Source organism: Melospiza georgiana, chromosome 5 (assembly GCF_028018845.1).
Source record: "Melospiza georgiana isolate bMelGeo1 chromosome 5, bMelGeo1.pri, whole genome shotgun sequence".
Classification (NCBI taxonomy): domain Eukaryota; kingdom Metazoa; phylum Chordata; class Aves; order Passeriformes; family Passerellidae; genus Melospiza; species Melospiza georgiana.
Genome location: NC_080434.1, coordinates 73,473,122 through 73,496,238, shown reverse-complemented (window position 1 = coordinate 73,496,238; position 23,117 = coordinate 73,473,122). Strand labels below are relative to the sequence as shown.

Here is a 23,117-nt window from a genome sequence, read left to right as displayed (position 1 = left end):
ACCAGCACACTCAGTGCTCCTGTTGGCACGGGTGACAGTGACACACCAGCACAGACTGAGTGCTCCTGTTGGCACCTGGCCCTCTGATCACACCTCCCAGAAACTGAGGCTCTCCTTGTAGGACAGCTGTTCTCTTCTCCCATCCCAAACTAGGATTTTTTGGAGTGTGGGTTTCTCCAGCACTCTACTCAGGTCACAGAAATCTTAAGAGGCTGGTTTCAGGAAACCACAGCTCTAACTGGTATTTAAGAGAAGCAAAAGCAACAATTTCCATGCCCTACAATTGCTGTGCATTTATCACACGTTCCCTGAGGTCCAATAGAAATCTACTGCTTCTTTCTTGCTTTGGCCTTTTATGAATTCTTGCAAAGTAGGGAAAAGTGAGTTTGCCATGCTCAAAGCTATGCTTGCCCTTCTGCAAGGATGCTCCACGTGGGTTTGAGTGACATTGCTCCTCAGGGTGACATCCTCCCCACTCTGAGCTCAGGGTGCTCCAACCCTTGCTCCAGGGGAAAGGGAAAGGAAGTTACTGCAGAACTGAAAGCAAGTTACTCCAGTTACTAACCTAAGTTCTCTCAGTATCTCCACCTACTCCTGGTACACTGCATTTGTCCGAAGGAATCATTAAATTTGCCACTTCAGAAGATGCCCAGAGAAGAACAGACCCCTGCATTGCAGCAGTGAGTGCAGAGCACTGGCCCACGCCAAGCTGCCAGCACTGCAGTGGTGCAGACACATCTGTTCTGAAGCATCAGTAATTGATACCCACTGAAAATGGAACTTTTTCAGACACACCTCCCTGGAAATCCCATGTATTTACAGTTCCACAGGGGCTAGCACCAGCAGTTCAGCAATATCTGTGACCTTTAAGTGTTGAACATGAAAAGAAGTTGTGTCCTTTGTGCTTTGTGCATTCTTTAAAGCATGGAAAACCCACACCTAAATCATCCACAACCTTTTATTAACAGGAAGGCTCTAGGACAGTGAGAGGCAGTGTTCTAGGAAGAACAGAAAATCCCTGGAGTTTACTGGAGTTCATATATGAAAAGTTTAAATCAAAAATACCTATTTGACTGAAATGCTCTGAAGGATGACATTCATGGTTGCTGTGTGGCATTTTTTTGGTTTGCTGGGGAAGTTTTGGGGTTTGTTGGTTTGGATTTTTGTATGCATGTGTGTTGTTAGTTTTCTTCTTTTTCTTTTAAATCTTGCAGAACACTGAAAACCAACACGTGGAAGTTCCACAGTTCTCTGCTCTTAACTCTCAGAGAGGCCACCGAGAGTTGATTCTTTTTACATATAAACACAAAACAGCTTTCTAATTTTATATAATCAAGAAATGGAAAACAATTTTTATTAACATGTCTTACATTTACAATCTTTTATTAGCTAATCAACATCAACATGCAAAAATAAGCGCTAAATACAAACCTCTACAATATGGTTTTGTTTAAACTACAATGGTTTAATTCTTTTGAAAAGTCATAAGGATGTGTTCTGCAGTTGTTAAAATTGAACTATTAGTTTCAGTAATGAATACTATTTAGACCCTAAAATTATGTAATCATCCTGCAAGGCATCTTCAGAAACTTCGCCCAACACTTAAGAATACCAGCTCATTGTCATGTGAGTACATTCTCAAAGCAAGAAATAAGGCAGTAGCACTAATGATTTCATATTGAACCCTATGCACATAACTAATAACTTTAGAAGGACTTTAACACTATGGTAGACTGGAAAAAGAACATTTAAACAAGCATTGGATTTTGCCTGAAATGTTCTCAGTTCTTCGTGATACTTATGCAACCTCCTTAAAATATTTGGGTTTGGAAAAAGACTTCATACTCCTTGAAAGCAGTCCCTATCTGATCCTCCAGAGAAGCCACCCCGTGCCAAAGACATCAAAAATATCTTCCCATGGAAATAAGTTACATCATTCACGCTCAGGACTACTTCACCAGAGGATCATAAAGAAGGCAAAGAGGAGCTTAAAGGAGAACACGTTGGTAGTACTGAGATCTTTGATAACAAAAGGGTCTTGGACAATTGTGAAAAAGAGGGAAGAAAAATGGATTTCATTTCAAATCTGTTCTAAGTTTTCCCCCAGTGCAAGTGTCCATCTTTAAAGAAAGCTATCCTTTAGAAGATGAAAGTACTTTTCTTTGAGAAGAGTCCAATTTTTGACCTTATGTTACAAAACCTTAACAATCAAAATTTGTTTTTGTGTATTTTATTCAAGTACAAACTTAAGTCATAATTCCTCTCTTCTTTTTTTTTTTTTTTTCCTTTCAAGAGTGTTTATTGTTGCTCATTGATCTTTGGTCGCAAGAAACAATCATGCCACCGACAGGTCTGCTCCCCAGGGTGGCAGCTTTTGCTTCTTTGCCACACATTAAGGCCCCCCCCTTTGCAGGGCATGCCAAGATGCTCTGTGTCAAAATCCCAGCGGCACTTCATCCTGCGGGCACACACCTACATGATGTACACTTTCTCAGCTTGTGAGAAGTTGAAGACTTCTTTGGTTCTTGGGCAAATTACTTTGTCATCTTGACGGATAGAAAGCAGAGACTGAAAAAGAGGGAAACCAAAAGATAATATTCACAACAGTAATTCAAAGCACTATTCAACTGTTTAGGAAATGAACTTTTAATTTAAAAAAAATGCTGTGGTCTGAGGTCAAAACATCTTTGCCCCCAGAAGTTACTTATTCTACATTATTGCTCTCTGGAGGGAAAGATTTCCAATGCCATTTGATCTGGTGTTATAAATTCACATAGTTAGGCATGTGACCATTAATATATCTTCATTAAGACCAATTTAAGCAGCTAAATATACAGTCCTTAACAAAACATTACTGCAGGAAGTATTCTTCCAGCTTCTGAGTTTCTAAGCTCGTATTTTGATCTAGCTTATTCCAACAGCTGCTGTTTCAGCCCTCAGTGCAGCACTCACATTGTAGCCATAGACATATCCATTTGGTAACATCATGGGAGGGTTGTTCTCGTTCATGACATCCCCCGAGATCTTGCACACGAGCCGGGAGTTGGCGCAGTGTGCCATGGGCAGGGGCTGAGCCAGCTTGTTCAGGGATTTGCTACACACGGGGCAGTCGGGGTTTTTGGAGCTCCCATCCTCTTTGTAACACTGCCTGTTAGCAGCAAGTTAGGGAACAATCACCACCATGAAAGCACAATGAGCTTCCCACGGTATGGAAACCTGGAATGTGAAATATCATCAGCTGTGCCAGCAGAGCCCAGGGGGCAGAATGCACACAACATTTCACTCAAGTTTCATGTCCACACAAAAGAATCAAGGGTTTGCTCTGTTTCAAGGAACAAGAGTGAGCAAAACTCATGTCTGGCACAGGTGCAGCTTCTGAGGTGCAGCACTCCAGCAGCACCAGCCCTTCTCCAGCCCAACAAACCCAATGAAATTTCAAAAGATGCAGCTATTTTTGAATATTCATGGAAACCTTGCAGGTCAATTTGTGTTTAAGTGCTTAAAAACCAGTAATTTTGACCCAGCTCAGTAACCCTTGCAGGCATATTCACTAATTTCAGACATGAAATGACAGCCAAACCAGACACAATGTTAAATTTTACCTTAAAATTTTTGTTTGGGCTTGCCTTTTTTTTTAACCATAATGCTCTTAATTATGATCTCCCCTTAATTTAATAGTGACCAATTTATACCCCATTTAAACAACTGATGAGCAAAAATATTGAAGTGCCACATTTCTTATTTGAGCTCTCTGAAAAGCCTCCATAAACCAAAAATAAACCCCCACATGGCTTTTTTTTCACTCCCAGTAATATCTGCTTTAAAGGATACGGTGTTTTTATAGCTGAAAGGCCTGCCTGGAGTGTTATAGTAAAAACAGAATTGTTTCCCAGCTGATGTAGTCTGTAGTTATCATATCTAAACTGTTGGATCAGCATTCTCCATCGAGCAGGGTCCAAGAGATCCTGTTAAAAAACAACACAACTATAAGTTGCTTTCAATCTGATTGTCCCAGGGAGCAAAAGCCTGGGAGTGACAAATTGTGCCAAACTCACTTGTGCAAACCCATCACAAGCCAGAAGTGACACCCCAATATATAGTGTTTAAAAAGTACCTTTTAGCACTACTTTATTAACACAAGTGTTATTTAAAATAGCTGGAGCAATATTCAATCTCCATCACCTACCAAATGTTCTAATCAAGATACGTAAATCCTGGTAAAGAGGTTACTTCTTCCATTTAGTTTCCCAGAATGCTGGGCTACACAGGAAACAACATGAGCACTGTGGAATGGTTCTTCTGCAGCCTCTGAACCATTAACATCAAAAAGTCAGAAGTGTTTTTTAACTTAAGGCAGGCTAATTCTGCTGATAGTCAATTACAGTACATAATATTTACAGAATTCTACAAAAAGATTTCAATTTGAAGAAGCTGCCACAACCCCAGGTTAGAGAAAGCTTGCATAAGCTACTCATTTAGAGACAAAATTCTTTAATGCTGTATGTTACCTAAAGTCAGGATTTTTCTTTCCATGGAAGTAAGAACTAAACCCACAGGTCAAGGATACAGTGAGCTTTAAAAGCAGTGCTGTTGAAGAGTCATGCAAGAAGGGAAGATCCTTTGGAAATACACTGAGTGTCACCTATGCAGGGAGACACCTAATCCTGCCCTCCTTACCCTTTGTATCCATAACCTGCCCTTGGGTCAGGAGGAGTGACAATGCTTATTTACCTTTATATCATATTTATCATATAAATACTATACTGCTCATATTGCCAGCTCTGCCTGCTACACCGAGGGACCCAGGAGAAACAATCTGGGGACACCTTACAGCACCTAAAGGTGCCACACAAGGTCTGGAGAGGGACTTGTGACAGGAGTCACTCCCTCCCATCGAGTGACAGGACAGGGGAAATGGCTCCAAACAGAAAGCAAGCAGGGTTAGACTGGGCATTAGCAAGCAGCTTTTTGCTGTCAGGGTGGTGAGACCCTGCACCAGGGTGCCAGAGAAGCTGTGGATGTGCCATCTGTAGAACTTTGCACTGCTGAGACCACACCTCAAGTCCTGTGTTCAGTTCTGGGCCCCTCACAAGGACACTGAGGGGCTGGAGTGGCTCCAGAGAAGGACACAGAGCTGGGGAAGGGTTGAGCACAAGGGAGCTGGGGGTGTTTAGCCTGGAGAAAACCAAGATGAGAACACGGTTCTGGGCTGATGGTTGGTCTGGATGATCTCAGAGACCTTTCCCAACCTTCACAGTTCAGTGACTCTGCTGTTGGAGACCAGGTTGGATTTGGCCCCAAGAAATCTGGTCTAGTGGGAGGCAAAGTGACATAAGATTGTTCAACAGATATCAAAGAAAACAGCTTGTTCTGCCACAGCAGTGAATGTTTTCCTTGAAGTCCTGACAGAGGAAAAGCCAGAGAAAGTTCTATTCATTGGTTATTGAGGATGCTTCTTTCCTTGGATTAATAAAAATCACCTGGTTAGAGATATGATCTCACCAACTTTATCACAGATTTAAAAAGAATTTACTTAAGAGGCATTTTAGGAAGCCATTTATGCACAGAACTCATAGTCAAGATACTAAAGGTAACTCCAACCAACCATGTGCTGCAATTGTGGTGAACTAGGTAATTATTAGAGATCTCAAAACTTCACTGCCATAAACTAGAATGCTTTAAGTCATATCCATAAGCACTAGGGAATTTGCTCTCATTGTATGGTTGTATGTGGAACAATCCCAGCTATTTCTCCTTGTTCTCCCTCACTGAAACACTCCATCCAAACCAGCCCTTAGAATAAAACACAGGATTCTTATTTCCTACCTATTTCTTTCTAACTGCTAAAATATTGATAAATTCTATCTTACACCCAGTCTTCTAACACATCTATCATTTATATTCATGACTTAGATCAAATCTAGCATGCAAAATACCAGGATCCTTCCAGGACTCCAGGATGAGCAAAGAAATTAAAATTGATTCTCTGGGTTGTTCGTTTCAGGGTTTTTTTGTGTGGTTGTTTTGTTAAACCATGATTTCATCATCATGTTTAGAAAATGTGTTTATACTGGCACTGCCAGTACTGGCTTGGCATTTCATGGAAATCTTGTCTTGCTTTGACAACTCAGCTCTTCTCTACCTTCTGCCTCCAAAGCAAGTTAAAAAGAAGTGAATTAGCACATGACCACAGAACTGTCTGTAGAAACAGCTATCTGTGAATTTTGTGCTTGATTTAAATTTAGATGTAGATATTACCACTAATATCTACATCCATTTGCATAGTCCAAATAAATGAAAACTTATTTTGAGGAACAAAAATACTGCTTTCACATCATTCAAATCATCCTTCATTTCCTCATCCCAACCACTGCAACAACAGTAATGTGAGGAGCAGAATTGAGAACTGCTGCTGGTGTATTAAATCCACAGGTTTGTATGTTGAACAAGACTCTCTCTTTTTTTTTTTCCTTTGTACTTGCCCATCTTCTGCTCTTGCTGTATATTTAATTATTGTGCTTCCAGCCCACAGATCTCTAATGCTGGGTTCATGGTAAGCCTAGCTCAGTGTCAATCCATGTTACTGTTACAATCCAGCTGAAACAATACAAATATTTTCTCGATTAATGTACAAGGACTGGTTACTAAAATTAAAAACTCTTACAAAGGTGGAATTTAGGAAGTAAAATTTAAAAAAAAAACTTTAACTTGATATTATCAATGTATTTTCCTGTGCTGAAAAAAGAACATCTGTTTTCATATTGTGCTGCAGCACAGAATTTCAGCGTTACCTTATAGGGAGAGATATGAGTGTCTGAAGGAAAGGCCAACATTCCCATCACCTGTCGAACCTCATCCAGCTGGCTCCCCTCAGCCTGACTGAAGTGCTTTCTTGCATGTCTGAAACAGAGAATTGATACTTTATTAGACAGCCTTGGCTCCAAATCAAGTACATTCACTTAATTATGGAAGGCTTCAGAGAAAACCTACAGATTCTGCTCTCAATGTATGAACTCCAGGAGTGCTCTATGTACATTTAAAGGACTTGGAAAAACCACATCCTGCAAATGGGAATGCAAGAATGACTAATAATTACTATTTTTACACTGTGATTTCTTAGAAACCAGAATCTTTTTACTGTAGTGTGAACTCTTGTCTCACCTAGAACTAAAACAACCACGATTATTAGAAGAATGATTATTAACCATAATTATTAGACAAAATGCCTCTGCTCATGCAGGCTCAGTGTATGACACTCCTCTGGCATACACTCACCAGTGAGATAAAGGCAGGCTGAAAATCAGCTGTTCCAAACCCATTGCACATCAAGAGTGTTCAAATAACTGCAACGTTTATTTTGAATAATTGATTCTTTGGAGGCAGGGGTATAGGCCTGAAGACAGTATCACTTCCTGTGCAGACTACAAGAAATTGTAGGGCAATGTAATAGAAAACCCCTTGTTAAGAGCACCTTTTTTAGCCAGGAAAATAAAAAATTAATTAGAACCTCAGTATAAATTTTTGTGCTTTAACACATACAGATTGTAAGGGATAGACACATGGCTGAAAGCTTGGATATTTGAAATAAGTGATAGAATTACCAGAAACATATTTAAATAAAAAATACAAACTTTAATATTTTTCAGGAAGTAGTAAGAAACCACAAAATTATTACAGATTATGAGGATATACAACTACTTTAAAAGCCTGTATGAAAGTTTCCCTGGTCTAGTGTTCACAAGATCAGTAATTCTCAAGTTGGAGTGTAAGTGTGCAGGAAGACCTTCAGCCTTTAAACTGGTGATTAGTTCAGCATTTCTGCTAAAGCTCCTGTTTTCAGTGGTGCACAGATGTAGCACAGCAGGCTGGGTATGGAACCAGCATTACACTGAATTTCTGGCATTGCATAAGTGTAGGAGAATTCTCCCTGTGCTGTGACTTCTGCAGGAAAGATACCAAGTCATCTCTCAAGTCCTCCGCTAAGAATTTGCTCTTTTTAAACTTTTGAATAGTCTTTTATTAATTCCTAAATTACTGTTAGGAATAGACAGTATTTTCAAAATCCCCATTTCATGGCTTGAATAAGAAAACCTAGTCAAGTTGTTATTTTTTTTTTCCAATTCTGAATTTGACAAGTACACTGAGGTCATCAATACCATGAGAACAGTCACTTCAGCAGTGTTTCAGTACTCCCACTTCCTCTCCCACCCAAGCCAGGAAGCAATGGAAGTTATGTAGGACAGAATGTTTCCACCCAATTTCCTATGCTGGGTGAGCAATTCAGGAATGAAAACATTGTTCCCCAGGTGATAACTGTTATGAGGGCAGAAGCACAAACCCCCTGGCCTGGAGAAGAGACAGCCTGGACACACTGGAAGAAAGCTAAAACAACTGTGGAGAGCTGCAGATGAAATTGAGAACTTTTGCAAACACAGATTAGACAAACAAAAAAATTCAGATCTACCAGCTGAGATTATCTGTGCATGCATGAGAGAAAAAGGGGAAAATCTTCTCACAAGAACTGCTCAGAGCGCAGTTGTGTTCTGTGGCTTGCACAGCCTGCTTAGGGCTGAGGCTCTCCTCCCTGCCATCAGCCTTGTAGCACTGAGCACACAGGGATGTGGTGCCTCTCTGGGCTCAGCCACAAGGAGTTGGGTTTCCAGAGTGACCTTGTGTTAGTCTGTATCTCCTGACTTTCCCTCTCTCCTGTGTTCTTTAAAAAACAACAAGGAAGTTTCCCACAAGGTCTGCATGCTATGGCTGAACTCCCTCCACTGAGAAATTAAAATGGAGCAAGGCATCTTTCAAAGGTGAGCAAGTTCATTAATTCATAGCACTCAAGTCTTTTTTAGATTGGGAAGCAAGACACAACACTGTAAGTTACCTGGGAATACACAACAGTGGAATTACACCTTATTTGCCCTCATGCCATTATTCACCCCTTTCCTTGTCATTCAGCTAATTCCATCTCTGTGCAAGTGCTGGCTTGCTCCTGAGGTCTGTGTGAACATTACAATGCTTAATTGCCATGTTTTTACCACCATTAGCACATATGAGTCTCTATAGCTAAGGCAGGGGGCTGAATTTTTCAGGAAAATAATTTTTAAATCCTGACAACAGACCATCCCTGAAGTCACTAAATTCCTGTGACAGATCTAAGTAATAGGCAGAAAATTTTGTTTTTCAAATCCCAGAATGATCCTGTAAACTCTGCAAGAACAAAGTTCATCATCTTTTGTGTGCCCCTCCAGCCCACACAGGTACAGCTGATATACTGTACTTGGCAAATATTTACAAAGACTTGAAGACCGACAGTTCACTAAATTGTTACAAAAGGATCCACATTTGCAATGCCCAGCTTAGATGTCTACACATGCCTGAAGATAGAAATGAACATATTTATTGGGCAGTAGCAATAACTGAACACAAACATAAGGGGTTACCAAGAGAGGACTTGTTTCTACTCAGTGTTCTGGGCAATGCCTGAATGCCTTTATCTGGGACCCTTATGACAACCAGCAGAATTTATACTTAAACGGCTCAAAAGTACATTTGTACCCCTGTTCAACTGCACCCCACTAGAAAAATAAAGTGTTCATTCATCCTTGTAGGAGGGAAGTTGACTAAAATGATAGACTGTAGCCATTTTTCCCTAACTTTGCCCACCATCAGCTATTATTTACTCCTTTTTGTCCTTTGTATTCCCAGAACAAGAAGTGCACATGATGTTTTGTTAAGCTTTTAGCTGAGAACTTTGTGTATCTCTGGCATTGCATAAGAGCAAAATATCAAAATGCTGTCAGATTTCCCAGAATGAAATTAGTGAGAGCTCTGAAAGTGTGAAATTGGTGTCATCAGTCATTCATTGTTACTTTAGTAGGTACAAATTTGACAAAAAAGCTCTAGAGACTGAGAGTTAAAGGCTAATGATACTAGGCAAAAAACTGTGTTATATTTAAGGTTAAGAGATTTACTCTTTGTATTCAAGAACAGTTTTTTACATTCTTGAAACTTGCACTTTCAAGGCTACTCTGATAAGGCACCTTAGAGGAAAGTCTGTTTGTACTCATTCTAAAAGCTACACTTATTAAATAAGATGTATAATTTTAAAGTTCACATCATTTTAATGTAAAAGCAATGTCACTTCAGAGGTTCTCAGCAGGCAGCAAAAGCTTTCAAACTTATTTAAACACCAGCTGCGTTTCTACAAAATGTCAGTTCCCCCAGTTCCACTCATCCAGGAAACTCCTTGGTAAACAGCCTCTTTCTCTGCTTTCTAATGGATGCCTGACCTATTTATTGCACCACAGACACAATACTGAAAGAATCCTGCTGCAGGCACTTAACAGAAGCAAGCTAATAAAACCACAAGTTGCAAGGGTTTGCTAGAAGCAATGAGATTTATGCCACACCTCCCCAAAGGTACTCCCTTATTCATTACTTATTTACTTTCAAACAAGTAGAATGCAATGGTAAAAACTTAGAGTTTTTAAGCCACATTATTGAAAGGAAGCATTGACATGCTGAAGTCTGAATGTACAAAATAATCAAAACTCATCCTCCTAGAAAGGAGTCAATTAAGATACAGAAAGACTTCCACAGCTCCTTTTCCTTTTACAGTTGGTTATGAAGTTACAGCAGCCCTGCCATGAGTAGCAATCTATAACTGCCAAGTGTAAAATGTGTGTCAGCCCTGAATTTCAGCAGGTACATGGAATACACACACTTCACCCCAACAGCACTCAGGATGGATGCCTTGCTTGCCATACAGACAGGAGCTTTAAGTTGTAAACCCCAGACAGGTTATTCCACACAAAGCATGCTGTGGCCTCTTGAGGGCTCACTGCTTGCACATTTTACCACTTCTGATGTGGAAAAGGGATGAGAGGGAAACAAATATCCAGTGACAATAAAATACAGAAGGACCTTATCTGCTTTGTCCCAGTTCTCAGCCTATTTCCTTATTCCAGCTCTGTGCCTGCCCCCTGGTTTCCAAGCTACATAAGCAAGCTGTAGCTCAAAGAAAATAGTTTTTAGAGCATGGACTACTCATTGTTAAGATGCATGACTGCACACTTGGCAAAGAAACAAACTGAGAATAAAGCTAAAGGCACAGTATTCATTTGGTATAAAGAGCACCGTGGGCTTCAGAAGACATAATGGAGCTGAGTCTCTTTCATCCTTTTCTTAAGTACTTGACAATTCCTTAGGATTTGATAATTCTATCAAAGGGTAAGTGCACACATCTAAATGCTATCTTGTAGGTTTTGTTTTTAATTATGTTTGGTTTTAATTATTAACATTAAAATTAGCTGGAATTCATCAGATTGCACATTTGCATTGGCTGGGACCAGAGCAAAGATGATTTAAGTGCAAGTAGGGCAAAGTAGGAATGATATTAGCTCAAAGCAAGCCATGCATCTGAATGAAATTAGAAATAAAACCTGAAAACAACCCTAAAACTCTGCCCTGCAGGAGAGCTTCTCCATCCAGATTTGGGAATATGCTAGAATGTTTTCAGTCTGTGAATACATGATGGTAGTTTTCTGTCCCTCTGTGCTGCTCTGACCAAAAAATCAGTTCTGCCACAAATACAAGTTTCAGTTTCTGAAGTACCTAGTTTGGGTTTAAAGGCAGCAGAACTTGCAACTTCCTTAACACAGGAATATTATGTGGCAACAGTGTTCTTATCAGGATTTATCAGCAAAGCTTCAAGTTGGGCCACAAACTTCTCACCTCTCTTTAGGTTTAAATATTCTTACAAACCAGAACCTGCTGGGAGTTCTCCCTCCCTTGTGCACATGTAAGCTCCAGTAGTTCTGCCACCTGCACCATTCTTTGGTGCTGGCAAGGTCATTGCTTATCAAATTATCAATGCATTTCTTTGTCCCAGTATCAAAATTCTACTTATTTCAGCAAGACTAGTTTCCTCTGTTATCCTGGAACATTATTCCACCTTCAATTCAGGACCATTAACTTGGATGTATAAATTGCTTCATGTGCTGGTACTAAAGCATTGTCAGAAAACTCTCTTGTGGTTAAGTCAGGCAGTGCTGAGGTGTGACTGCACTTCTGTCACTGATTCACAACCCCACTGGGCATTGTTGCTTTCTCTCTGTAGTCCCACTGAACTACTTCAGAGCAGGTAAAAATGGATATTGAGTTGGTTTCCTCATTTGGAGCCAGAAGAATGGAGTGAGGAAAGCCTAACACAGCTCATCCCTCTCCCACCCACATCCATACAGAACTCTAAATTAGGCATCAATACAGGAGTGAACATGGCCTTGCAGGTAACTTGCAGAACAAAAAGTTTAATGAAGATAGCAGAGCAGAATCAGTCAAAATTGAAATGTTAAAGCTTTAGATGAAGGCTTCATTAACCTTTTAGTATTTCTGGTAATTAAAACTGTAATGAATTGCCATGAGAAGCCAGCTGTACCTCTTGAAAATCAGTTAAGGGTGAATATATATTTATATATTACACTATATGCCACCAGAAAATCCATTTGATTTTTAAAGGAGGTTAATTTTCTAAAGCTTGATTTAGAAGAATAAGAAGACAGTTTCAGGGACAACATCAATTCTTTAAGAAGGTGCATCTGTGGAATGACACTTGGCCTTTAAAGAAAGTCCAAGCCCAGCTTAAATCCAAAGACTGATGACAATACCAGGGGAGACCCTCCAAGGCTTTACAGGGCTTCTGGGTGTTGCAGCAACAATCACATGTTTCTAATGAAGCACAATACCATCTTGTTAAGAACACTGTTTGCAAAGCATCCTAATTTCATACCTCACAGCATCCAGTCTCTTGTTCTGTCGAATGAGTTCAATGAACTCCTGAATCCTTAGGCTGAACTCCAGACAGCTCTGAGATGAAACACAAGACAGGCTCTTAGATGGTGCCAAAGCTGCACCGCACGCTCTGTTAACGACTTGTGTGCACAACAAAAGAGAAACTGTTAATAACATGCAACCTGCTTTGCTTGCTTTTAGGCATTCATGCAAAAAAAGTTCAAATGCTGACTCTACACACAAGATCAGCACAGAATTCCATAAAAGCAAACAAATTCCTCCTCCTCTTGCCTCCTGTACAACTTCAGCAGGGATGAACTTCTTCCTAAAGACTGGAAGCCTTGTTACCTGAGACACAAATGAGAGCAGTAGGTGGTTTCCTTGGACTTTCTCACAATTTAAAGCAGTAGAGTCAGCAGGAGTTTGGGCCTATGTGCTAATTTAGACAGGCCTACCCAGAAGGCTGCAAGGAAGAATCAAGCCTTTGAATGTCTTTTGAAAAACCCCAGTATTAACAAAAACCAGCACAAAGTTTAAGTTGCTGCAATTCCCTCCCTCCCTTTCTTCAAGCTTCTATCCCACTCCTCTTGTCAAACATCTAAAAGCCATGCTGGAAACAATCTCAAACAAGAAAACCAAGTGGCATTTACCTGTTTATGGAAAAAGGTAAAATTTGAAGCCTAATGAAGTTGAGAGTGTCCCTTTAAATCAAATTCCACAACCAGTTCACAAAATCTATAAAAAAACTGTGAATATGTGGAATTAAAAAGAAAAAGATCTCTCCCCATAAAAGAACAAATCACTATGCTTCTTTATGGGGACACAGTCAACTGTTTTATTACCTTATGAAAATAACGAAACCCCAAAGTGCTCTGAATCATGTACAGAACTCTATTCCCTGTATTCCCCTACTCCACTTGCTGAGTGTTTTTTCTTCAACCATGTTTGTAATGAATAGTTGCCTTTTGTTTATTGTCCATCAGCACTGACACATCAAAATTCCTCAGTGTCTTCAGTAGGAATTTGAGCAACTCCAAATTTCTATCAGTTAGCTGCCTGGGGTGACTAATGCACACATTGCAACAACTGCTTATTTAAGATTTAAAACACAAGCCATTTGAACATAAAAATGATGCATTCTTTCAGATGTTAAAACTAACTTCTTTAAGGAACAGAAAAAATTACTTTCCAAATATGCATTTTTCTGTATTCAAGCCCAGATTTAGCAGAAAATAAAAATTTCTCCTCTTGAGATTTTCAATAGGACTATCTTTGTTAACCAAATCTACACAAGTCCTCATCTAGAATTTTAAATAAGCTTGTTTCTACTAAAAATCTGATCAAGCTTTTTAACTGTTAATGATACCAAATCCCAGGGCTTCCTCTTTTGCTAGGACGTTTCCATAGCAAAACCACATGTCAAACAAATGAATTTTCAAGTGAGGTGCAAGCCAATGGCCCCAGGGTTCTGCAGACAGGTGTAACCAGAAGCAGAGTCCTGGACAATCAGATGATGCATATTCCAGCTCTGTGTACCTTCACACAGCCCCACAGCAGCTCTTCACAGCATTTCAGATAGCTCACATCTGTAAAGATGACAGGACTGCTTTCCCAGGCTACCAAACAGTTCAGATTTTAGATCAGGCTGGCATTCAGGTAGTGGTGGCTGGGACTTTAGAACATTAACAGTGATGAGTAGCTAAGCAACTAGATGCAGCAGAAATGTTTGTGTTTCAAAAAGAAGCATAGTAATTTCTCTTCTTCCAACTCTGATCTCTCACAGCCTTAGCTCTGGTTTTTGTGTGATTAAAAGAGAAACAAAAAAAGAAAATTAAAAAAGCATAAGGCTTGCAGAAATAGATTTTTGTTGTACTTTGTTTTTCAAAAAGAGGATGAGGAAGAGTCTTCCTTATTTACTGCCTGTTGAAAATTGGGGATGAAAAAGCAAAACGTTCAGATTATATTTCTTGTATTACTTAACATTAAGATTACACAAGGGGGATTTTTTTTAGCAGTATAATTATACAGTGTGGTTTACATACCAATTCTGGTTTTCCTTTAATGGTTTCCATAACAAGACCAGCATTTTCTCTAGAACAATCACTGCCTCATTGACTTTTGCATCCCATCTTCAGCTCAGTTTGGCACCCCTGAGTGACAGAGAATGTCACTCCTTGCTTATTGTTAAGGGCACTCAAACATTTTTGGTTAAAGAAAGCACTTAGTTTAAAAAATAAGATAAATCTTCTTTCAGGGAGGCAGGGATTTTGGTCAATATCAGTTAAAAACAGATCTCTGCAAGCCCTATAAAAGATTCCAGCATGTTTATAAATGCATAATTTAAGAGACAAGGAAAATTAAGTGGACTGCACAGCAACAAGTACACAGCATGTTCAGCCCATGGTACTCAATGGCTTGAGGAAGACTTTTGTGTTTATTGCTTGATTAGATTCCAGCTTTTGTTTCTGTATTTTCTCACAGCAAGTGAATTCTTTACTCTCAAGTTCTGTCTTCTTATATTCAAGAGTTAAAAATTACTAAGACTAAAATCTGCATCAAATTTCTCTCAGAAATTTTAAACCTGAGAGAAGAAATTATGAATGAATTTCACCTAATTTCATTCTTAATACACATTTTTAAGAGTTAAAGTCTCAGCAGGATGCACAGAGTTATTAATTTAAGTCTACATGCATTAAGACACTACATGTTTCTCCCTTTGTTTTCAGATTACACTAAACCCAACTGAGTATTTTATTTTATTTGAGCATCATTTGTTGAGACAACACTGAATCCAGAAGATGACCTATCACTCACTTCCAGGTCTGACATTTGTGGGACTGTTTAGCTCCAACTACCTATGCCTTTTAAGAACATTTTATACTTACTGTCCTTACTTTTATACAAGACCTGTAATTTAAAACATACTGACCACATCCAGCATACAAGTAGTTTAGACAACAAATGAAGCAAAATATGAACATGTTGTATTTTCATACCTTCATTTTTCTGAGTCTGGATTTGTTGTCATGACACCAAGCCAAACAAGTCATAGTCTCTTGTCTTTCCAATGACTCTTCCACTTCTTTAGCAGTCAAAAACATCTCAATATTTACCAAATCCTTCAAAAAACAAAAAAGGAAGGAAGATGTTGTTAAATTGTACTCATACTTCACACAACAATTCTTCAACTAAGTTGGAATACAGAGACACAAAAGACTTTGTTCTCAAGACTTCTGGATTTTAGAATTGTACTTTGCAAAAAAGTCATTACAGGATATTTCCATGGACTGGAATGTTCTGATAGCGACAACAGCTCTCTGAGTCTAGTTACATAACAGAATAGAACAAAACAAAAAAGAAAACGAAGATTAACCCTAGAGTCTTGCAGACTTTTATATAATTGACATGCTGAACATCACAAATATTACCATAGCTCTAGTGAACTAAACTACTCTCAGAAATAGATGGCATTTCAATCTGTCAGAATAGCTGAATACACTTAATCTTAGAAGTTTTACCTTGCAAGAGAAAAAAAAGAGAAAAACCAGAACTAGCATCAGCTATACATCACATTCACATCTGGCATTCCATTGGCCAGCTTTTCCTTATAAATACAGGAAGTCTAATACTACTGGGAAGTGAACTAAATCATATTAGGGTTAGCAGAATGGTTATTTACAGAAATTTAAACAAACCACATGTATCTCTAAAGTGCAGCAGAACTTGCAGCTTTTACTAAATCTTTCTCTCATTACTTGAATTTTAAAACCAAAACATTAACATTTATTTTATAGGTTGTATGACCAACAAAACCATTTACCATCAAAAGAATAAAGGGCCTCCTGCAGCTCTACTGGTATCAAACCCAGGTAAGTCAGACTGAGCTCAGAATCCAGACAGCTACAAGTTTATAGGACAACACTGAGACTGGACTTCAATGGACTCTCCCCATACCCTTAGAGTTAAAAACCCAAAAATCTATTTTATCAATGTGTTGGCAAATGAACTGAAAGAATGCCAGCCTGTTCCACAACAGTATTTTCAGAGTATTCCTACAAGAACATGAGAATAATCATTTTGCTGGGCTGAGGCTTCCCTGATGATATGCTCAAGTGGAAGGAAAGTGCATTACTCCCCTGTGCATCATAAGGTGACCATATAAAAACCTCTTGCCCATTAACTCCTCTGTGTAAGTAGTGTAACACATAATGCAGTCATATTAATTATCCTGCTTGCCTTCCATACAGCTGCAGTGGGAAGACAATCCCACTGAAGTTACAAACAATAACATCTCCATGCATCTCCTCAAGCTTTGAGCTTTGTGCTCTCTTAGTGAACAGCATTTGCTTTTACACCAAATTAAAACAAAACCATTTGTTTTTACATCAAAAAAGGGCTGGATGTGCTAAGCAGAAACAAATCACTGGTTTAATCTCATTTGTTAGCTTTTTATAGTTTAAGCTTCATTACAAAAGAAAATAAAGAAGCATAAGGGCAGCATTTGTTATAAGCCCACGAGCTGGTGAGAGAATCCCAGCTATCTGTATTTATCAATCAGGTGTTGGTATAGCAGCCCTCCACTATGAGCAAAAAGACTGCAATTGCTGCTGAGACAGACAAAAATGTTCAATAAAGAGAATTTCTACATTGCATTTGAAAATTTAAAATGAATCAGGTTCTATGTAACAGAAATGCTAATTAGATTCGTGGCTGCCAAAAGAAGTCAAAGCTTGGCAGCCTTCTCTATTAAATAGACATTATGTATCCAGAAAACAGAGGAGAACATTTTAAATTAAAAGAGTTTCTTTCAGAACCAACAATTACATTTAAATTGCACCAATAAATAGGATTTTCTTCCCTGTTCACTTGATAGAAAGTTAAGAAACAATATAAAAGGGCATTAAGAAATCCTTTTGTAGAGACAGGAATAGCTTTTACATTTGATTATAAGCAGTTAGAAATCTTAATCATGCAGACTGATTACTGCAAAAATACTAAGATACAATTAGGCAATAAACCTTTCAAAACCCCACATGCCACACAGGTTTGTTTTTTTAATCCAACCATACTTTCCTATCTTTCCTGGTAGCGCCTGCTCTTGGTGCTTCCTCCTTAGCCAGGACTAAGGAAACAGAAGAAAGGAGAATCAGAGGATTTAGCAAAACTGGCACAGCTCTGCTACACAGCCCAGTCAGGAGTACAACTTGTCTGCCTCATCCTGGCTGGGCAGGAACCAGTTCAGCATTTGGAACAAGTGTCTCCTGTTCCAGTCAAAACAACTCCCCGTTAAAACTCCAGTCCTGAGCAGCCTTCTGAAAGTATTCTGCAATTCCAAGATGCACAGGCTGCAGACCATACAGAAACATGGTCTTTCTCAGCTCCCAAAACACGATTAAGATTTCACAGGCTGCTACAAAGTGCCTCTCTTATATAATTTACATATAAAATTAAGTAAATGTAAATACACAGTTTTAGAGAAATACTGCCACTTGATTTTGCAGGTGCAGGAAAAGCAGAAGCAAGAAATCTGTTGCCACACACTCCCCTTTGAAATGACAGTATTCAGCACCATTGCAAATGTTTTCTGACTTGTACATAAACTAAAGAGGAATTCTAAACTCTTTAATTACCCTCTACAACAGAAACATCTCCCTTCATTTCACACTTTCAGCTTTCACACTGAAATGGGGGCTGCAATACTTTCCTGCCCGTGCTGCAGAATAAGGAGAACCCTTCCCCACACTCTGATTTTTTCAGTGCTGGATCAAACCATAACTCTTAGCACAGATTTCCAGCCTCTGTGCCTTGTCAGAACTTTGCCTAAATCACTTGATTGCAAATACACAATTACCTGAGGTTGGGCAGGAAGACTGATTTACATGAAACTTTCATTTAATTTTACAGCTGTACTGAAAAATAGCCTCAAATGTCTCAAGGAGGAGAATACATCCCATTAAGTATTGGTAACAATTACCCACACACTCGGGGGAGCACAGTACAAACCAGGGAGTGCCACATGAATTTCATAATTTCTGCTTTAAAAAATGGTATTGGACTAAATGAACTAACTTTCCCTTCTATACAACAGTCACTAACCAGGTTTTAGAAGGGTAACTATCTCAACACTGGTGAACTTTATGATAAAAAGAACTATTTAATTCCATTACAACAGTGAAAACTCCAGAGAAAGACATTTTATTAGAGAAAACTGCACATGAAGGCTAAAGTCACTCCAGTGAAAGCAGAGATACTTATTTAAACAAGAATACAGCTATCCATCACCCTGTGCTCTGCCTGATTTACATATATATAGCTTTTAAAATATCACTGCTTCTTTTTAAGCTGCAAGTGCCTCCAGGGAGGGAGGTTACCAACCCCATGATTCTGCACAGAACTCCAATTATTAGGTATAAAATCCTGTGAGGAATGAGGATGCCTTTATGATGACGATTACTAGATACATACTCCTGGCCAACATAAAAGCTGGATCCCATTTGCTCAGATGGATTCTCAGTGAGAACATCCCAGGCATGTTTATGCACATCCCCTCCTCTGAACAGCTTCTGGACTCTGCTGAGTGTGAGCAGGGCTGGGCTGGGCTCACTCCTCAGCAGGGCCCGTCCTCGCTGGAGATAAAGACTGCAGCAAAAATGAACACTAGTCTGAAACAACAAAACTAAGAGAACAAATAAAAGGGGCCCAGGACTTAATGAATTTATGTGGTTGTGTCACAGAAAAGAAAAAGTGATTCACAAGAATATTGTGATGAATAATAGCTGTGAAATAATGAGAAGGTATGTATAAAGGCAGTTAGGTAATTTGTTTTAACTGGCAGATATATAAGCTTCACATGAATTTAAAATTAAACACAGCTACATCTATTCTAAAGTTGTGAACCAAACTGGCAAATATATATAAAAATGTGATTTTAAACTGAATTTAAAGCCAAACAAAGGCTGTAACTTTAGGCTGTGCACAATTAAGAGAATTCAGCAGTGAGCTGGAAAAAACCCAGAGCTCTACATGTGTGGCTCTAAATTCACCAGGAAAGCTGCTCAGAATTTTCAGCACCAGATGCAACAAAAATAGCAACTTTGCATGAGATCGTATGTGAAATTACTTAAAAAGAACAAAACCATCTTTTCTGCAGTAGTAAAATAACTACAGAAATTCATGTAGTGTTCACATGAGGAGTTTTATGTAACATTTTAAAATTTGGAGCAATCAGGTCAAGTCATTCCTCTCCAGCGGTCCTCGCTATGCACATGAGCTGAAGTACTTTTACTTTATGAGATCTCCAGTCACAAGTCTGGAAAGCTATCAGAAGGAATGTGTGATAAAATCCCTTCTAATTCATATGAACATTTGTGTATTAATATAACCCCCAGAATATTTCACATTAGAAAAGAGAATCTTTAACAGGGCACAAAACCAACCAGAAATGGGTACTAGAACACCCAATACTTGATATTTTCAGATCTCCTATAAGCCATTTTCAAAACAAGATTAATTCATCAAAAAAGAAATGTTAGGCTTAAGATAAAATAAAACATCTGATTCAGTGAGAAAAGGCAGCATTTTGTAGAAAAGTAAGTATCCTCAGTGGAAAAAAGCATCATAAAATAGGCTATGTGTTGTATAAAATAAGCAATTCATAATATCATAGGATGCTGTTTATGTATTTTTTCAAAAATGCAAATTGTTTATTTTTAATTGCTTACTAACATCAATATGAAACTGAAAATAGGCCAGTATGCCTCAAGCTATCAGTGGCTCATTGCCAAGACTATGTACCAATAACAGCTTTAGTAAGATTGACTATCTGTCTATCTGTACACATTACATGCACAAGAGCACTACCCTCATAAAAAAGCCTTTGCTGATGCACTCCAGTGTTCAGCAGCATGGTAAACTACTTGTGTATGAAATACAATGAACACTTAGATCACTCAAACAACAACTTCAGAAAAAGCTGTGTTAAGCTTTTAATGACTACTCTCATTCTCTCCACAGCAACACAACCTTCAGTACAATTGAGTTCTAGGGAAGTGAAATAGAAATGCACTAATGAACAGTTACAAACAAAGAGGTCAATTTGGTCTGCTGCAGTAATATATTCATTTGTTAATACTTCCCCTGTGATGAACACACAGGCAATGCAGGCATCATGTCAGGCTGTGATTGCTGTTACACAGCTCAGGGAGAAGCAAACACAAGGAGTTACAAGGTAAGAGCACAGGAAAGAAGAGATCAGTGCATTTCCACAGTGGGAAGCAGTGAAAGAGGCATCACTTGGCAGGAGCAGGAAGCCTGGAGAGCAGCACAGTCACACTGCCTACTTGAAAACAAGTGCAGGAAGCAAAAATCAGGTGCAGGTGAAGAGGGGACAGTGCAGGTGGTTGTGATGGCAGTAACAGGAATTGGGAGCACAATCCAAGGCTGCTGGAGTAACAGTTCCTTCAAAGTCAACACAGCATGTATAAACTGCACTAACATTGAAGGGAGACACAAATTAAGAAAATAATGGCAGAGGTGGTGACAATACAGCACCACCACAATTACTGAAGACCAGTTAAAGTAGGGCACAAATTAACAGTAAAGGGCCTCCTTACTCTGCTCATAAAATAACATTGTCTGAAGATCATTAAGCTATATTAAGTGTTATAATGCTACTCACATTAACAGGATTAGAGAGAAACTAAAGAGAGTAACTGACAGAATGTCCTACTCAAAGGCAGCTGCAGAGCTAGTTATTGGGGAAAAATGCAAAAACAGACAGCCAAACCACAGATTTATCAACAGAAGAGGCAGAAATGTTTTTGTCTACCAAGTAAACAGAGTACCCATGGTGTACAGTCAAGCTTTCACATGAGAGCATCTTCCATACCCTCACCACAGCACCAACCTTTAGCTCTGTCTGGTTGTTTTTGCAGGATCCCAGGATCTTACACTTAGTGTCTGTCAGAAGAGCAAGGTTGTGCAGCATTAGAGGATACTGGTACTTTTGTTAATTAGTTCTAGTGATTGATTCATGCTCTAAACTTGTGTCCAACTTCTATTTATCTGACTAGATTACAAAACTCCTTGGTATTTGACCTCTGCTCTCACACATACCCAAAGCACCCACCCATAACATTCTCCAGTCATCCTGTCCCTCCATGCAGTTTTTCCAACAGCTCTCCAAAGTGTGGTCACCAAAACTATCCATATCCTGGCACTGGCTGCTCCAGAGCCAAGCACAAACAAGTGTTTCATCCAGCTCCTTTCACTCAAGGACATAAAGTGCTTGAAGAGCCTCAGAGTTGGAGCAAGCACTGAGGTTGGTTATTAGCAATCTGTTTTCCCAACGCATCCTCTGCTCCTGCCTCAGCAATTTTTGTAGCTCAGCAAACGGCTGCACCTTTACCCATCAGCATGTTATACCATGCTAAGTGCAGTAATAAATGACTACACTACTGTAGTGTGACAAAGCCTCTAGAGCTTAAGATGCATCATTGGGCAGAAAAACAAGTGCCTCATTTTCTGTCACAGCCTCTTCTAGCAGAGGAAAGGCACCATTCCTTTGCTAGAGGAGCACACGCCCTGCAGCCTTTGTCCATGCAGGATCAGTCTGTCTTAGCAGCTACACACACTCTAACAAAACATTATCTTGTCATCTAACGTAGCAGTAAGAGCAAGTGTTAAATGTGAGGTAAGATTTCTACTTTGAGGGAATGTCTGGCAGGAAGAAAGGACAGTAAGAAGAGGCATAACTAAACCCAAACCTCTTCTACTCCTGGGTAATCTCCAGGTGACATCATCATTCCCCATTTAGATAAAACTTCAATTCAAGAATTTTTCTTGCATCAGCAGCCTTCCAGAGTAAGTATTTTGTAATAAATTAGCTCAGTTATGATACACTACAGGTAACCCACTTAGTCTAAATAGACTGAAAAAAACCAAGATGTTCAACATCACAGCACAATTCACGTTGTTGGCTTTTGAAGTGTCAAATGATTCGTAATGAGGAAGTTTGTTATTCTGCTTCAATCTTGACTATTCCACATTTACATAATTCTAATTCCTCAAGATGCTTGAGACAAACTGCAGATGTAAGGCTGTGCAGGAATTGCAGCACTTTGAAATTCAAACTAACACACCCAGACATTCATTACAGCAATCCACTCAGAGTTGCCATGCCTACACTGGGTACAGCCACAACACATTTAAAGGAGTTTCCAAGCAGCTCTCTATAGCCTGGTACTGCAGGTAACTCCAAGCAGCACAAGCTAAATCCTGGCACCTCTAAATCAGCTCTGCCAGTTTAGGAGTTCCTTCACACAGAG

General features: G+C 39.2%; 1 protein-coding gene across 3 annotated transcripts in view; it reads right to left on the bottom strand.

Annotated features, from left to right (window-relative positions):
- Window positions 1–2,265: 2,265 nt before the first annotated feature.
- Window positions 2,266–23,117, bottom strand: part of MAEA (macrophage erythroblast attacher, E3 ubiquitin ligase) — a 47,757-nt gene continuing 26,905 nt past the window's right edge. For all 3 annotated transcript variants that reach the window (XM_058024190.1, XM_058024188.1, XM_058024189.1), the window contains 6 exons: window positions 15,789–15,911; window positions 12,791–12,867; window positions 6,792–6,900; window positions 3,832–3,965; window positions 2,953–3,148; window positions 2,266–2,568 (listed from right to left, as the gene is read on the bottom strand). In XM_058024190.1, the coding sequence (XP_057880173.1) occupies window positions 2,473–2,568; window positions 2,953–3,148; window positions 3,832–3,965; window positions 6,792–6,900; window positions 12,791–12,867; window positions 15,789–15,911 (735 nt within the window). In that variant the 3' untranslated portion in view covers window positions 2,266–2,472. The remainder of the gene's footprint in view (window positions 2,569–2,952; window positions 3,149–3,831; window positions 3,966–6,791; window positions 6,901–12,790; window positions 12,868–15,788; window positions 15,912–23,117) is intronic.